Genomic DNA, 19227 nt, shown 5'->3' with positions numbered 1-19227 from the left:
TGACTGATTAATTTATATGGCAGGTATCGTCTGAGCCCAATTCTACAAAAGCGGTCCTATGGGATTCTGACTACGATGTTCAAGTAAACAAAAGAGAAGAAAAACTTCCTCACAGAGAAGAGCCTTTGCAGTAAATTAGCCACATAAAAACTACAGTGATTTCTTTTGGCCTTAAAATTTGTGAATTGATGGTGGCATACAGTATGAACAACCTTAGCCTTATTTTGATAACATCCTCTGAGAAAAACTGGATCGTTTCTCAAACTGAGCAACAGGTACTTCCAGACTGATTGGTCAAGCTGTCAACTAGTAAATTTCTTGATGCCATGAAAAACAGCAACAAGAATTTATGTTGCCTTGGGATTATGCTGTTCCTGTTGCTTTCCTGCGAAGAACTGGAAGAGATTTTATACAATGCCTTTATTAAAGAAAAGGCACACAAGTGTAGCGGAGAGACCATCTTCAAGTCAAAACAGCATGGAAAATGGGGAGAAAGGGCGAGACAAGGTTATTCAGCCACCATCGAGGAAAAAAGATGGTCAAAGGCTCATTCTGTGCAGAATTGTAGGTTCCATTCTCTGAGCGGTCTACAGAGTACAGGCCATAGATTTTCTTCCACATTATAATGCTGGTTACCAATTGAAAACAACAAAGCTAAAGAAGCTCAGACAACCCCTAGAAGGATGAGCCTGAAATGGAACTCAAGGCATCATCAAAGTCCAAGCACTTTCATTGAGCGGGATCAAATAGAGATAACGGTTCGTGGCATTACGAGGAAGACAGTGCGCAATACACAAAGATTTTTCCATTTTCTCCCACCCAAATAAATTAAGAGCTGAAAGCAAAGCTCACCATCATAGCTTCCTGGACAGTCAGATGTGGAAGGAGCATGTCATCTTGCATGATGTAGCAGGAGACTTTGCGAAAAGAGCGCAGGTCACGAGGCTGTCCGTTGATAAGAATTTCTCCTTTCATTCCTGTCTCTCTGAAATGACCAAGAAAATAACCAGAGGTGAATCTTGCCTTCACTTGTGCTGCCACAGGCCTGAGTATGTGGAAGTCTTAGGTAATTATTGCCCAGTATGGAATAAAACTGATACAGTGAATAGAAACTAATTAATTTCATGATTATGCTCTTTTTCATAAGAAGCTTCATGCAATTTTGCTGAAAATTTTACTCGAAGTTAGTACAAAATGTGTGCTGTCTTATATGAATGTCTGAAAAAATATCAAGCCATACAAGTGACTTTTTTGTAGGTTTCTCCATCTTGTTCCCTATGCCCTAGTAACAACAACACAGAGACACTTTGTATTTGGCCATACAATAGGGGATTCAGGAAGATGAACCACAGTCACTTCATACATTGCAATTTGGTCAAGAAGACATCAACATTATGAAAGCGGCAACTAAAAAGGGTCATTTTTTTCAAGTGCTTATAAAATGTGATTTAAAAATATCACAAACATAAGACACTGAGTCAGATCTTTTACACAGCTAGAAAGGAGAATTTTTTGTGTGTTTTAGACTTGAAATTGCTTCCTATTTTTGGATCCGACTTGTTAACAGATAAATCCTAAGTGACTAGAACAGGAAAAATATAAGCAATAAGAATCTAATTCAAAATCTGTGAAATACCCGTTTTCCATAAACAATGGGTAAGATTTCTTCTGCCGTTGTCTCCAAGGAGCTATCAGGCTAGATGACCTTATCTTACTTGGGATTTTCATTGCTACTGACCTGTATCCTGCCAGAATGTTCATGAGCGTTGACTTCCCGGCTCCTGAAGGACCCATAATTGCAACAAGTTCTCCACTGCTGAACTTCCCTGAAATTCCTTTCAAAAGTGTCTTATAACCTGAAAGAAGAAAGAGAACTTCACCAAACCCTTCATAATCACGTCTGGCGGGCAATGAAAGTTTATTTTCTCTAAACAGCAATGACAAATAGGCATTAGCAGGTACATACTAAAAGGCTGATTGATGCTAAGACCAGCACACTGCAAAAACTACCAAAAGCCAAATTCTGAGCGGGGCTGGCAGCCTCCTCCCACTACACAAGTAGTATGGTGGAATTACAGGATCACACACTCTTGATTCACTCTAGGAAAATTTTCAAACAGGGATAAGAAACCGTGCTGCCATTTGGTAAGTGCCTTCTCAGAGTATTTCACAAGGATGCTGGTGTCTCCATTACCATATCTAATGTAACGTAACTCCATAGCCTTGGAATAGACTGCCCTCCAATTATGGAAGCTTCAATGCCAAAATTCTGCCCTCTTACCAAACCAACAACTTCTTGGAGAGTAACAGCCATGATCTCAAAGGCAAAGCCCTATGCTTTTGTTTATTCCCCACTAAAAGAGGAGGCATGACAAGAAACACAGCAAAAGGAGACATACAGGAAAAGACAATCCTGCTTCATTGTCTTATCATAAGGACTCTCTTATCATAAGAACTATAAAGGCTTGTCTAGACAGGGAGACTGACCACGGTAACTCTGTAAAAATAATTGCTAGGGAAATGGTTATTCCAGATTAAGAACATATAGGGTTTTTTTCCCCATTTAATCCACTTCACAAGATCATGACACAATAAATATGTCCTCAGGCAAAGCTGTTCTAGTATTCCAGAACCACAACACCAACTTCAAATATCTCACCTTATTCCTAAATACCTTTCCCAATGAACCTTAATTTGAAGTCCCAAATTCCACGTTACTCTAGGTGTAAGAAAACTGTACTCCAATGAGAATTCCAGATGTGGATTTAGTTGTATCCATCTTGTCCTCCATGATTGCCATTTTGAGGCATAACAATTGGGTGGGGAGGGTGGAGAGAGCTCTGACCGGCATTTAAACTTTTCAGGATCTCTTTCCCTTTTATTATTTTGCTTGCTTACATAATTTAATTACCAGTGCTTTTAGTTAAAACTTTTAATAATAAAAAAAATGTTAAGTAAGGTGTCAAAAAACAATCTTATATGTTGAAAATGTTTCTGTAATTAAATTAAAACCAAAACAGAAGAGTGGAAGATCCATTTACACGCAGTTTTGGGATTTGGCAATCCATTTTGCCATACAGGCAAAATATGCAGGCAGCATTTATATGCCACATGTGAACTACCCCAGTGCTGTGATTATCATTAACATAAGTTGTAGCTGGAACATTGAAATGCTGTAAAAAAATCACCTCGTCTGCAAGTTTCTACAAAATGAATGGTACATTATCTTCTCTTTCTTCCTAACTCCTTCATTTCTTGGTTTCCTTTCAGCCCCACTTAGCATTCTCTTTAAATTTTCTTCTTTTCTCTAGTCTCCATTCACACCTTTTCAATGCCACAGAGAGCAAATTTTTGCACAAAAACATTAATGTCATGCTGCCATGGGACTTCCCAAATCCATAGCCAATAGTCTTCTCCAAGCACTCCCCAGCCTAGGAGGAAAGGAGAAGCCACAAAAAGTCACTCTAGAAATACTTGATCCTACCATTTTCATGGCAAATGTCCTAGAAAATGTAACTAACCAACTGTATCAAAATAACAGTTTGCTCGAGTGCCTTTTTTTAAACAGGCCAGTAATTTTTCACTCTAAAATCTTGTCCTGGACCTGAAAGAAACAACTTGTTTGGAAGCTACAAGATATCATGGGTATGAAAACAGTAGTATATTCACACTGCCTGCTTATGGAGAAAGTCCTAAGAACAAAAGCAAAGACAATCTATCAAAAGGAACAGCTATTTTGAAGAGAGAAATCCATGGCTCCCCGAAAAGGTCTAACAAGCTTGTCCCTCGCACTAATGTTACCACCTTTTGGATATCAGCACCTGAAGGAAAAGCGCAAAGAAGAGATAAGACCTTTCAAACATGACAGTATTTACTAAATGGGATCTATAGAGACAAAGTCCCTTAAGTGTAATGAGAACCAGCTACCTCCCAAGCCTATTAAATTTATGAGGGACTCAAACGTTAGACTTTACCACCAATTATTTGCATTATGCACACACCCACCACACACACAAGTTATGTCCAGCTGGGAAACTCTTCCTCACACTGGTCAAAAGCTGGCCAAGTTGGCCTGTCATTAACTTCCACTAGGACAGGATTTCCTTCACCGGGTCCGACATGTAGTGCACAGGGTAAAGTACTCATTGGTGTCTGTCTCTATTCCCTGTCTGCCCCACAAAGCAGTTCAACATGACAGAACATCGCATGGCAACTCCATTACAACAATTTCTATTGCACAGCCTTGTTCTGACTCAGATTTCCAGGGCAGAGGGTTCTCGTCAGAGTTCCATAATAGTCAGCTCATCATGAGTGCTAAGATCAGGACAGTAAATATTGCACAAACTTATAGGGGAGCATAAAGAATGTGTACAGCCGTGAATACTGAGGGAGGAACAAGCTAAAATACACACTCATCAACTGAAAACATGTATCAATGTATGCATCATTACCTAAAATTGAAGCCTTTCCTCTCACTGCATATAACTGCGCGATTTAACATTACATCCATTAAAGTCACTTTTCCAAACATCATTCCACAAATGATAATCAGTTTACCTTTAATTGCAGTATCTTCCCCCTCATTACCTGCACTTGTTTCTGCCCCTCTGATGCAGATTTCCATTTTAAGTATCCTGTACACCATGTTAAATCACAGTGGGACACATCTCTGCAACTCATTTGCAAAACAGTAGAGGAACATGATTTAAGAAGAAATAGAAAAAACTATGAATTTTAGATCAGGATTCCAATCATTGGCATTTTAAGTTGCTACAAACTCAAAACCATCTCTTCTTTTGACTCGAAGCACATAAGAAGCCTTTCTATTACAAAGGTTAATTTAGCAAACCCGCAAAATGATTTGACACTGTAGCAGTAGCATGGTTAGCAGTATAATCCTTTATAAGGAATTAAAGTCCATAAGTAACTACAGTCTTCTCTTTCAGAATATTGAGGCTAATCTTTAACTGAATCAGTTGACCTAAAACTTCTATATTGGGCCACATGTCTTTCATGAGGAACAGATTATGCATTTGGAGGGGATTGTACTCTTACAGTACAGAGACTGTTTCATATCCATCTGCTGTATATTAGGAATTTCAGACCACCTTCAATCCCGATTTACCTGGCCTACCTCATTTTCCTCAGATGACCAGTTCATGATCAGTGCAGCAAGGAGTTTTGGTACCCCAGAATTTAATGAAAGGCTGAACCTCAAAGCAAACTCACACCAAGACACGCATATTGTGGGCCGCTCAGTTCAAGCACCACAGCGGCTGTCTCCTTTTGGCCTGGACTTACATCAAGACTGAGTTTAGCCTCATGACTTTCAGGCATTTCTCTTAAAACTGTTTTGATTTCCAATGGAAAATAGCTTGGATCCTCTCAGTTTTCCAATGTTCCCTCCTGTAATTACTGCAACCTCACCCTTAAAAATATATCTAGAAGTTGACGCCCATGGGAATCCAAATACCAGTTTTCAAGAACTACTTAAAACGTGAATTTGTCAACAGGACATTAATACACCATCATCAACCAGAACAAGCACTCAGCAACTTTCGCAGTCCAACCCACTAAGAATACAAAAAAGTAAGAAATCAAAACTGAGAAAACTCAAGCGATGCAAAAAAATTTGGTGTTAATTTCACCTCACATTACATTCCAGAGTTCAACTGCTTCTCCAGGAGAAGCAAAATCTGTTTCATTTTCCCATGTTAGGATTTCCCATGGAAAGCAAACTCCAGGCACGGTGATATTAGACCAGATTCACAGCCAGAAACACATGACTGGCCTGAACAGACCCCCATTCAAGAGGCGGATTTCCCTCACTGCACAAAGCCCACAGCAGCCCCTTGTTTAATGCGCTGATCGAGGGTGACCTCTTGTATTGATGAAGATAACAGGGGAGCTCTCGTTGCTCAAGTCACCAAAATTTCTGCTTATGAATTCAGCAAGGGAGAAACATGTTGATGGTTTTACCTGCTTCCCCGTGGATTCTACAAGGATTTCTGGGGAGATTTCATTTTACCATTCTCACAAAAATTATGATTAATCTGGAAAGAAGCAAACCGCCCCCTCCCCATGTTTAGGGGAGGAGCGCATGCTTCAGAATGTGTCTGAATCAGCACCAAAAAAAACTTAACAAAACCTCACTCCTACATTTACAATGAATTTCCTCAGGTAAATACCGTCTCTAGGTTTTTGACTAAAATGTTTCATTCATTTGCATTTCATTGCCAGTAACATACTCATTTGGTACTCAGAGAAACATCACACAGGCTCCTAGAAGTTTCTCGGTGTTGTAGCCTAATTCTGCATCCACCAATAGGCACCAAGTGCCCGTCTCAGGTCCCAGGTGAGCACAGCAGGCTTTCCCTGCTTGCTGCAATTAGAGCAGGATTTGCCCTTCCCAATATATCTGAACTGTTTCTCTTTCATCACAAGCTCTTCTGAAGGTAGGAAATAGCTGTTGGTACCTTGGAAGTACCACTGGCCTGAAATTGCTCAAAGGTTTCTCAGAAAATTCATTACAGCAAGTAGGTAATGTAGGAAAATTCAACTCAAAGAGGATTTGGCAAAACTATAAATGACTGAAAACTGAGCCACAAAATAAGTAGCATTTTGCATTTAAAAGTGCAAGCCTGCTCTTTCCATGCTTCCTACCTGCAGCCACGTAGAATTGCACCATTTCTTTATTAAAAAAATTATACAAGTAAAATATTTCATCTTTTTGTGCTGCTTTTTTTAGATGGGATGTGATTTACTACTGCTTAGAAACATACAGTTGAAAATACACAAGGCACTCAGGCAAGTACTATATTACTGTATTACTGACCTGCCTCATTTTAATGCCTCAACAAGCAACATACTTTTTAAACAGCAATTTAAATTTAAATACACAATTCTATTAATTTACAGTACCATCAATCAAATTGCTTGTTAAATCATGAGAAGAAACCACAGCCATTCCTTGGCACTGTATACTGACCCTGTTCCATTAAACCTCCATTGGATTTTCCTATTCTTTTCTAAAATTTATTGGCTTAATTCTCTCATTTCCTCTTGTTTCAATGAAAAAAAGTATGCCAAAGTCCAGGGAATTCTCCACCACAAAACCTGAATAAGGGAAGGGGAATCAAGGCGCCACATCCACACCTTTCCCCTTGAGGCAGGAGTAGGGAGCTCTCTACTATGGAAAAATGCTCCTAGCAAATCTATGCCTTTGCTGCTGCCCCCAAGATCCACCATACCCACACCTCCATGGCTAACAGCCACTCCCTGGATTACCTACTGCGCAACAACACAGGTAAGGGATAAACAGACTAAACAGGTCATGTGTCATATTGGAAGGAAAGTTAGTGACTTATGCATGAAAGGAAGAGCTTGCAGAAGTCCATGCAGACGTGGAAAACATCCTCATGGTATCTGGCAGACATTTCATTTGTAGACTCCTTAGATTTATATCAGAAAACCGAACAGCTGGGGAATGCTGGCAGAAATTCTACAGAGAAGCACAAGATGAGAAACACACACACGCACACACACACAGAGATAACAGCCCAAGGCCAGATTTACACTAGAAACATTTGTAGATGTAATAAAATATTAGCTAGGAAACATATTTATTTACCATTTTTACACCAGCAAAAAGTCTTTTCCATACACCTAGATGCAAATATACCAACAAAAACCCCTCCTCTGATCTTTCTCATTTTATTATTCACTTTCTGCATCTCAGCCATTCTTCTCATTCCTGAGAAGACACTGTCACAGCAAAACGTCTACATGTTTACTGCTAGAGACTACACCGATCTGCTTCATCTAATGGAGTTTTATCACAGAATAATGGAATGGTTTAGGTTGGAAGGGATCTCGAAGATCATCGAGTTCCAACCCCCCTGCCACAGGCAGGGACACCTCCCACGGTAAGCAAGGAGTGGCAGCACAGAGATTCCCGTGAAGACACCCCGTACTGCAGTCCCACGGAGGCTCACTCGGTCTCCTGCTGCTTTACCTCTTCTGCCCCCAACCCTGCACTGAGTGAGCACCTTCCTAAACCCCCGAAGTAAGTATGCACTTACAGCAGACCAGGAGGTTGGCACTGCAGAGCACTGAGGGCAGAGACTGTAAACACCTTGCATTTATTGTGATACTTTCTGGAGCCCAGTCACGACTGCATAGTCTATTTGCACATGAAAGGAGGTGTGGGTTCCTCTTATTTGCACATAAATAATATAATTGTGCACGTAAATTAGTTCCCGATGATTTACAGTTCCATTTTACCACTCAGCAGTCACACAGCCATCCAGTTTGTGCATGTAAACAACAGCCGTACACATACCAGGAGATGTGTGGAGTGACTAGTAGCTATTGCAAGGTGGTGGCCCAGTTTCAGGGTTTGAGGCTATTTGGAGCATATAGTTTCAGAAGCAGCTTACAACAATAGAAGATGAAGTTGTTACTGAAATGGGCAGTGTCCTTCTGCCCTTTCTTTTCAGGACACCTTCCCATCACTTTCCCTTGAGCTGGCCTTCAAATGCACCTACACACCCAGTGAGGACAGCAAGCCTGTCCATCTGGAAACCGTTCCTGGGAAATTAAGAACAAAGAGGGTTTGTTTTTTCCAGCTGCATGGGCTGCAGGACTGTCACTGGTGGGACAAGAGCGCTCGATTCACAAGCAAGGCAGGGAGCTGGGACAGCCCCTTCAGCAGCTGGGGACCTTCCAGCAGTCTGTGCCACCCAGGAATCCGTCTCTTGAGAAACCTTTTCCATTCTGAAACACAAACAGGACTTACAGTTAAATGGAGTTACCTCTTATGCACAGTTCATGCTGAGCCATTCAAACAGTTTCATTCCAAACTGGATGGCTTGTTTGCTTTAATTTAGTATCAAACAAAAATTAAACCACTTCCCAATGATCAGATGAAGATACTTGGGGCTTTGCACCTGAATCAAAGTTCGTTCAAAGCCAGGGCGTTTCCCTAAATTGGCACATCATCAGGGAGCCGTTTTCCATGTAGTTCTAATTCTTCCATGTAGTTCTAATTCTTCCATGTAGTTCTAATTCTGCTATTAACCAGCCATGGCACTGTGTTGCCCACTCACTACGTGAGTACAGAATGCTTTCCTCTCAGTGGTAGGGTCTGTTAACGTGTAAGAGTTTGTAAATTCTCAGATGAGAGGGATTATCAATTGACAATTATTTAAATAATTTGAATTTTTAAAAAAGTCTTGATGGGGATTATTTAAATGGATATTTTTTTTTCCCAAGCTCCCCACTGATTTCAAACAGGCTTAAGTTAGAGAGAGTTACAGGTACCCATACTTGGGAAGAAAAAGAGGCATCTTAACTTCAAGAAAAAGTCTGTGACAGACACAGCTTTCCTGACAAACAGAGTGAAAAAAATATATTGCTTTAATAATAGGAACTTTCCTAATTGTATATTGGCCTGAACTGTACCTCTGTAAAGCCTGGGGGGCAAAGTCACACTAGAAATAATAAACACGTTTAAGGTAACTCTCTACCAAATAAAACCTATATGTAAAATCACAGGTCATTGGCTCATGGCTTCCACCATCATTTGTGGATCACAAGCAAATAAACCATTTTATTTTTCCACTTTAGCTGTAGAATCCACACAACTATATATTTCTGTTCTATTCACAAGTCCCTCAGGGACGTTTAACAATAGGATTTTCCATTGTCTAAGCTCTGAGCCCTGCTTTAGGACAATTAAGGGAATTTACAATTGTAATGCATTCTTGTACCTTGCCTCAGAGAAACGACCTTCGTTATGTAAATGTCTATAAAACAGCATGCCAGGCACCAAAACATCAGGACAGAGAGGGCAGAAAAGCTAAGTGAGTGCTTGAACTAACCAAATCAAATTCCTTTGCCTCAAAGTCCTTTCCAACTCAGAAATGGGGAATCCATTGCTCTCAACCCAAAAATATAAAGTCTTTCATGCTTTACAAAAAAAAGAAAAAGAAAAAGAAAAAGTAAAGCAAAAAAAAAAATCCCACTGGGCAGCAAAGCTTGCTCTTTGTGGTGGACTACACTGCATTTCTTAATATAGCCCACAACCAGACCTTCTTAAACATACTGCTCTTGATCCACAGCCGATTTCCCACTTAGTGATCATGGGACAGATTATTCATAACTCAGATGGAGAGCTTAGCCCATGCTCACAGCGAGCCTTGTAGCGTTCAATCTACCTAATTTTATACATCCAAAAGTTTGCCATTTAACCTAAATTCATTGTTTAGGACCCATAAATTACCAACAGAGAGAAACAGGGACACCTAACAGATAATTAATTCTACCTATTTTGCATTCCTTTTCTGGGAAGGGATAAATAACCCTCTGGAAGTGCATCTTTCTCTTAACTATAGTGGGAGTTCAGGACAATTAGCTTAGACTAGACACCAAACCCCTATATGCTGTGACAAATCTCATCTTTTGCCAACAAAATCATGGCTGATTTCAGTATCAGTCACAAATAAAATGGATATCAAGACATCTTCTGTGTTTTTTAAATGTCAGTTTGGTTGTGGTCGCTCATTTGCTTGCACAATTGCAGTAATTAAGCACACAAATTGCACACTGAAAATCTTCAAGTTGAATCAGCATTCCACATGTTCAGATGCTCCCCATGAACATATCAAGAAGAGCATCCTTCTCACATTCAGGATGCACAAATGTATCACACGTTCTGATTTTACTTTATCATTAGCATTTAGCACTTACTTTGCACTCTGATAACTTGGGACACTTCAAAACTCTACTGATTTCTGCTTCAAGCTATCTACTAGCTCAAGAACACATCACTGTATTGGTAGCTCTTGGTTCAAACTTAACCAGAACATCTCACAGCCTGAAAAATCTAAATGTGCTTTGGAAGATTAGATCTTAATCAAAAGCTAAATGTTTGAGAAGAAAATTTAAAGCAGTTTTTGAATTTTGTTTGTGTGGGTGCCTAAGATTTGACTTCTGTCAGTGCACTTCCTTTGTGCTAAATGTCATCAGCTAACTTCCTTCAGTGGCAAGTCACTAAAACATACAGTAAATTGGAGCCTAAAGGGAGATCATGAGCCCCCAAGCCAAGATTTATGACATGAAATCCATAGTTACTGTAGGCCATGTTGGATAACAAAAGAGAGAATGCATCGATGAGAAGATGGCAATCCAGATGAGAAACTAAGTTCTAGCAGTAGGAGAGTCTTAAACCAAACTGTAGAATATGAAGAACCTGAAAAGTCCCTTTAATTTCATTGTATGCTCAGATCCCTGGACAAGATAATAAAATTATGCGAGACGTCGGATCTGACAGTCCATGTTGTGCAGTAAAACAAAAAAAGCCCTGACTAAGTAAAGATTTCGCTCTTCTGAAACTTCGAAATAAGAGCTGTGTGCATTATGCTCTTTCTCTACTATGCAAGCTGCTCACTGCATTATTTTAGTATCTGAATACTGCTTCTCTTTGGAATAACTCGATATGACAGTCCATTAGGCTGCAAGCTCTGCCACCACATAATTTTGAGTCTGAAGGTTTAAGAGGTTATACAACCTCACTCACCTTGTCTGGCTGTATCACATCTCCTGACCAGGCAATGTTTCTCTATAAACAAAAAAGGGTTTACTTACAGAGAACCCATACAAGCAAGTAACAGGAGACTGAAGTGCTTGCAGGTGGACACAGAATTTACAGACATTCTTGAAACACGCATTCCTCCAACAGTATGGAGGAGCAGAACAGGAGTCAGGAGCATCATGGGCACAACCTCCTGCCTCCCGAAACTGTTGATTACACCTCCCCCCCATGCTGTGAGACGCCAGCCCCCTTCAAGTCTACGTTCTGTACAGCTATGATCAGGCAGAGCTGAAGTACATACGTAACCCATTGACGCAACCTGAGCCAATAACAGCCCCAGGTAACTACTGGACACCCTTCTTGTAAAGAAATATCCCATATTGGTTGATACTAGTCCCACTGCAACAGCTGTTCTGAGCCTTTCCTTGTATTTTTATACCTTTTCTATATAGCTCCCTTTATCCGGTCCTACAGCAAGGTTATAGTCTTCTACTGAGGTTTTTACAGAATGATTACAATTATATATGGCTCCTGCCTATTAATGCTAATCAGATATGTCCACGGCAAGATTCAGTTCTTGCCGGTTTCTCTGTTGAATGTTTCTGCCTGAGAGAGCTAAAGCTGTTCATCTCCCCTACGCATGCACATGAAGCCATATGCCTGTGACTGAGGATAGGGAATGACAATTAAATAGGTCAATGAACGAAAGTAACCTTCAAACATGGATGCAAATAAATCTGTACTTGCAACAAGACCTGATGGCTTCAGAAGCAGTATTTACATGTTGAAGCATTTGGAGATCTGGGGCATAGCTTGTACTTTGCCTGCAAAGAAAATAGCTACCCTAATTTATCTTCAACGCTTTGGAAACATGAAAGGGAAAAAAGAAACCCATGTATGAATGACGCACAGCTTCATCTTTCTTCTGAATCCAGTGGAAATGTCTTTTCAAAGCAATATCCATAGCCTAATCCTTGTTTGATAATTGCTTTTTGCTGCCTTTTTTTAATTGCCTTTGTTTCTGTTACTTCAGCACGCAAGAAAGGTCTTTCCTGACAAAAGAAGAGCCAACACAATTTGAAATGAAAGGGTGACACATTCCCTCGAATGACAAACTGAAGTCACAAGCCTGATACATACATTTAGAGATGAAAGCTGTTTACGTATGCCAGTCAGGCAGAAAGCAATTTCTCATAATTGCAGTACCTTTATACCTCAAAGTACAAATAGTATTATTCACAGTCTTACAAACAGAGAAAACCAGAACCCTTCCCAACATCCCTTCCCTTTTGAAAAAAATCTTCAAATAGGAGATATTCCAAAATAGCCCAGCAGCAGTTATGAACTGAACTGCCCCATATGCCTTCATTTCGAAGTGCAGACTCAGCTGGGTCCCTCTGCAACAAGAGAGACAGAAACCCTTCCTGCCTCAGAGAAGGCTACTTTGGGGCTCTTGTATTGATGTTCAGAGCCACCACATTTTTTACTGTTGGGCTCTCCCTTCCTCCTCCCAGTCTCTCCCCACCGACATGCACGCACAGAACAAGAAAGCAGGAAGGAATAAAAGCAAAAGTACAACTTTGTCTCCCTTCTCCTACCTACCTGTGTAAAGGCTAGAGAGGAACACCCTGGGGCTTTCTAGATTTACAGCAGAAGCTGCTGAAGTTATGTAGTACCTCCTTCTTCCAAGCTGGGTCTGACAGCAGTATCTACCCTGAAGAGCTTGGTGTGTAAACAAAAGCTTTCCCTAATGTGCATTTGTATTACAAACTCTATGTTAAAGTGGAATGTGAAGAAATGTCTCTTGCAAATTGCATAGGAAAAAACCCATACCTTTTCCCACACTATTAGAAACAAGAGCTGTTGTTTAAAACACAGATTTCTGCAATGACTTACATGCCCACAAGACAACTTTTTGTCCCTGGCCCTTACAGACATGGGGAGTCACATTTCTTGGATTTTGAAAAATGTTTTCAGTCCTGGTCACCGCAATTTAAAAGCTGCCACAGTGTTTGCCCTTTAAAAAAAATCACAGTTCACAAGTCAGTTTCAGTAACTCAAAATATTACATTTGACTCCAGATGAAAAGCAGTTTTTCACAGCAGTCTTACTCAACTGCAATAGTGACAACAGTTTGTTGCAGGAACTTTCTCTGAAGAACAGGCAACTGCCAAGCAACTCGTCCATCGGACCGTCTGGACAGCTCCTGCACATCCTTCTCCTGCCTCTTCCCACCGTCTCAAACCAATTCTACACTGCAAATTGCAGGAAGCACTCCCACCTCCTCACATTCTCACTGCTCCCATCCCATTCTCTCCCACAAGCAGGCTGAGCAACGCTTGGAGCCAAAAGGACCCTTTGAAACACCCTCAGAGGCAAATATCAAAGGTGTTTTAAAAAGTAAATTTTAAACTCATGCATTGAGTCTTTAATTCTACTATATACACCCAGGAGCAGAGACATGGATAGAAACTTCAGCAATTGGCCTCCAAAACTGGAATAGCTCAGTGAACGAGAACAGGAGTCATTTTCAGAAGAACCGCTGAGGCTGAAGAAGCTGCTATGGCAGCGGGACATCCCCATGGCCAGCCATATGGACAGCTGGAGCATGTGTCCTGGGAGACTTATTTTCAGAAATAGCCATAGTGATTCTGCCCATTTCTCCTCAACGCTCCCAAGACTTTCATGAAACAGAAACACAGGATGTTTACTTTGTTCTAGCACTAGTCTAGTAACAGATATAACCTACGACCCTGAATATAAAAATAAAGGAAAACCTGAAGTGTGTGCGGAAATAAACCCTGGATTACCTCCAGTTCTCGCATGTTACTTAGAACAACTGTGTTTTTATCTCTCTTCTTGAATATTTACACTAACAAAGTTGCCCAAATTAAAATACTTTTTGTTGTCAGCAAACTAAATATAAAATCCTCTAACTGCCACTGAACTAATTATCATCTTCTGTAGCATGTCAGCGCTGAATATGTTACAAACAAAACCCAGTGCACAGGGCATTGCTGCTTCTGGAATGAAAATGAGTTAGAATGAGCGCCTTTCAGCAGTCTGATTTCTGGGTTTTTTTTTGCAATTCGGAACTGGAGAAGTTGGCAGCCTTGTGGGGACATACATCCATTGAACTACCATAAACTACTGAATTTCCATCTGTTTTAAAAAGCTCCAGCTGACCTACATTTTATATTATGGATTAGCTGATGCTTATAGAGTAGCACAAACAAAGCTTGGCTCTTTCTGCTAACCATATATCCTAAGCAATTAAGTGTTTTATCAGCAATATGTCCCATGTAAAGATGAGTTTTCAAGAGGAAAACTCTTTGACATATCACACACAAAACAGAAATAACCATTTGACAGATGTACTTAGATTGCAGTACAAGTATCATCAAATTGATTAACTTTTATTTTACATACTAAAAAAAAATAATCACATGTACACATTAAAATTAATTGAAGTTTAAAAAAAGGCTACTGAACTTTAATTCACAAATACAGGACATGCTAAATAAGGCATCAGAATAATTCAGCATTTTGGAAATTCTGTCTTTTCTAAATTATCTACAAAATTATTAGTAAAGCAAGTTGGGAAGCAATAACCTGTTTCACAAAAGCATGATTTCCACCTCAAGTTTCTATATTGTTCTTATTCTGAGAGAAAACTCAACTTTGAGTTTTGGTGGTGGATTTTTTGTTTGGTTGTGCTTTTTACAAACCAGTAACAAGTCATTCCAGTGGGACATGCTGAGATGAGGGTGAACCAAGTCTTAGTCCTTGAGATCCAGAACTCCAATTTGGGTGTTTTACATTTTCAGGTGCCCTGGTCATCAGCTTGATTGGGTTTTCTCTCTTCCTAACTAGAAAGTCCTCGACCTAATAAACCTCCTTGAAAATGCAGTAAAAAATACAGTAAAGAAACAACATGTTTCTATTCTGATGCACTACTATTTCCCAACAAAAAGAGGATACTGAAAATTTCCAGAAGGACTTTCAGTTATAGGCTCATCAGGAGACCCTCTATGTTAACAGTCCTTTCACTTATACTTTATCTCTGCATTGGTTCATTTCCCAGTAACACCTGTAACTTCTTTTCAGACTTTTTGCCTGTTTTTACAATTAGGTTATTCGATTATTCAATGAAAAGGCAAGGGGTAAGCTATGGACAGACTTAAGCTGGATGTTGGCTGATCCAACTGGTCTATTGGAGCAGGAATAATTTGGTAGTGAAAGCAGTCGTTTCCTCCACAAACTGGAAGTCCATCAAAAGAAATTAGTTATGCTAATGGTCTGAAGACTCATGTATATCACTAGTAAGAGAGACTCACATAAAGAGTATTGGTCTTCCCACATCCTTGTAATTAGATGACCCCGTAAGCCATATTCCAAAATACATCTGTTTTCCAAAGTCAAGACAACATGTTTCCATTTTTTTCCTGACCAGCAATTAAACTGACAATGACATTTCAAAAAAATGCTGCTTGGATACATTACCAGAAAATTAAACTTGACTCGACTCTTGAGGTTTCTTTATTCTCTAACTGTATGACTTCTATATGACTGGTCTACCTACACTTAGCATACTTCTGTAAGTCATTTATCTATGCTACCTATTAACACACCACTACCCACAGAAAAAAAAAGCAGCTAAGAGTCCAGGCTGCTACGTGGTTTTCCTCTTAATTGCTATCACTGTAAATGAAATAATGAAAAGACACAGTCAGAACAATATCCAGGTCACCTCAAAATATATGCTTTGATCCTAAAAACCACAGGCACTCTCCAGACTCAGTTCCTGTAAAACAACATGGCACCACAAAAATCAATACAGCAGCACAGGTTTGTGCTAGTTCAGTAGGTGACACAGGCTGAGGGGTCGAAAGCAGGGATTCAAGACAATCTAGACACACAGCAATATTGCAAGAGTCAAAGACTGGAAGGTGGAAACCTTCCACATTGGAATACTGATACATCAGGAACTCTCAAACTCAAGGTGGGATTTGTTTTAACCCTCTGCAAACAACTACAATGCAAACATTTGCATGTGAGCTATTCTACTGGGTCTGGCTGGCATGGAGTTAATTTTCTTCAGAGCAGTTGATATGGTGCTGTGTTTTGGATCTGTGACAAAAACAGTGTTAACACACTGTGTTTTGGCTATTGCTGAGCAGTGCTTGCGCAGAGTCAAGGCTTTCTTTTTTCAGAGTAGGCTGGGGTGCGCAAGAAGCTGGGAAGGGACACAGCCGGGACAGCTTACCAAAGGGACAGCCCATACCATATGACATTATGCTCAGCAATAAAAGCTGGGGAAAAGGAGGAGGAAGGGGGGACGTTTATGGCATCTATCTTCCCAAGTGACACTCCCACGTGCTGAGGACCTGCTTTTCAGAAAGTGGCTAAACATCTTCCTGCCACTGGGCTGTAGTGAATAAACCCCTTATTTCGCCTTGCTTGTGCATGTGGCTTTGCTTCACTTATTAAACTGCCCTTATCTCGATCCACGAGTTTTCAGCTTTCGCTCTTCTGATTCTCTCCCCTATTCTGGTGAGGCACATGGAGAGCGGCTGTGTAGGTGCTCAGCTGCTGGCCAGGGCCACCCCACCACAGCTATTCCTCCTAGCAAACGTGCGGAAAGAGTCATTTGTTTGGCTTGCTGAAGTAACTATACTCCATCAGTGAAATTTCTTGTCTATAATGAGAGCCTGGGCTGCTGACTAGCTTGGACATAGCCTCTTACACAGCAGAAGCTCACATGGGCATGAATCTGACTGTCAAGCCTGTCTCTCACCGCTATGAGATGCCTCGGGGAAAATGTGGTCTACCCTCCATTAGGTATAACCACTCAAGCAATCCATGTTTTTAAAAGTATCCGATATACCTAATATAAAATCTCATTGTGAGATGAGCAGCTCCATTACACACAAGTGATATCGCAATTGCAGTCTGCCATGCTATAGACAGTCCTAGGGGCAGCACACTCAGTGCCATATGGGAGATGCACAAGTCCAAAGTCTGCTTGCAAATTTTTCTAAATGTATGCGACAGAACCAGGGAAAGTAATGACAGCTGTAGCCTGTGCGCAAATGGAAAAATAAGCACACCTCTAATATTGTTAGTCTTCACTTCAGTGCTAGCTAAATGCTTTTGATCGTTACGTGCAAGTGGTGGATGCACCACCTGTGCCTTTGTGCCAACAGGTGAGATTACATTATGCTGACAGGGGCTCCAACAACTCGGGTAATGGCACAAGTACAGAACGTTGCTCTGTCATCAAATCACAACACTTTGAAAATATTACTACTTTTTTTTTTTTTTAATTTCTGTATGTACGCGTTAAAACTGAGTCACCACTCCACTTCCAACAAAGATCTGAGTGAAACCCAACAAACTGCTTTTAAGCTCTGCTATCTGCCCCTAACAGATGAGTTTCCACCTCTGTATTTGTAAGAGTTCTTCTGTATTTTATGGTTGTTGTTACTGTTACCACCTCTACATGCCTTGGTCAGATTCATGGTCGCGTGTGCTTAGTCAACTGATATCAAATATTAAGACCTTGGAGCAAGCACAGAATCTGATATACTCCATTCTTCTCTCCCACACTCCCCATTTATTTGCTAATGATAAATTGTGCCAATAAAATGAAAGGGTTTGCTACAGTACGTTCTCCCCCAAGGATCCAAAGCACTGCTGTAAGACCCTTACACATCAATAAAGCAAAGGTCACACCAGGATTAGTTTCCCATAGAGTGGTAAACTCAAAACTTAATCAAACCCACAGTTTGGCTTTACCCACAAAAAACCCACCATCTGTCATATTAGAAGAATGCTTGGAGAAACCGCACAAGACGTGTTCTTCTAGAGGGATGTTTGCTGAACCTAAACCAGAGGGTCATTTTGCAACTGATACAGAACCAAAATCACAGAATCGGGCATGAGTCCCAACATATATAAACCCCAAGAACGGGACCTGGGACCTATGAATTATGTAGCAACAGCCCCAGCTGCAGTATCTGCATATATTTAAACAATCTTGGCCATCTTCTGCAGTAGGGCAGAGCAACTACTGGGGGACAATGGTAGCTGTTCAGGTGAATGACCTTTTCTGGCAACTGGAAAGAATTCCCCACTGCCTCCCATTCCCTCTCCATCCATCTTATCTGAATCGTGGCTCCAATTCCCTGATAAAGGCTACCTGCACCTATAATGAAATAACATGGGTGATTTGAAACCAGGCAACCCTCTCCTCAGGGTCTGACACACTGAATTCCAGCAGAGCTGTTCTGTCTCTTCCCCGGCAGCCCAGGGACAGCAAAGACAAGGGACACCCATGGGGACTGTCCAAGAATCAGTGGTTAGGGGGGCAGAAGTCTCTTTAAAGGCAATGCACGTAAGGAGAACATGCAGCTGCCTTGAGGGGGGGGTTTACATCTGTCGCTTTTTCCATCTTGCAAAGCCGCAAAGAAAATGGTGTAGGTGGACGGGTGAAGATTGCTCTTCTCAAAGGCTTCCTCCTGAAATGGGTGCCTACGCTCTAATACTGACTAAGTCGCAGGGCTTTGCTTCTGATCTAATTAGATAATGATACTGCGATACAAAAGGAGAGGTTAATCTTGACTTTATCTGCA

General features: G+C 40.7%; 1 protein-coding gene across 3 annotated transcripts in view; it reads right to left on the bottom strand.

Moving 5' to 3' along the window:
• Positions 1–19227, bottom strand: part of ABCG1 (ATP binding cassette subfamily G member 1) — a gene marked incomplete at both ends in the record, with an annotated part of 58138 nt that overhangs the window by 17192 nt on the left and 21719 nt on the right. For all 3 annotated transcript variants that reach the window (XM_082493692.1, XM_082493693.1, XM_082493694.1), the window contains 2 exons: positions 853–985; positions 1739–1856. In XM_082493692.1, coding sequence (XP_082349818.1) covers positions 853–985; positions 1739–1856 — 251 coding nt within the window. The remainder of the gene's footprint in view (positions 1–852; positions 986–1738; positions 1857–19227) is intronic.

The sequence above is a fragment of the Vanellus vanellus genome, assembly GCF_965231255.1.
Source record: "Vanellus vanellus genome assembly, chromosome: 1".
Lineage (NCBI taxonomy): Eukaryota > Metazoa > Chordata > Aves > Charadriiformes > Charadriidae > Vanellus > Vanellus vanellus.
The sequence above is the reverse complement of the archived record's forward strand: the minus strand, read 5'-3'. Positions and strand labels throughout refer to the sequence as shown.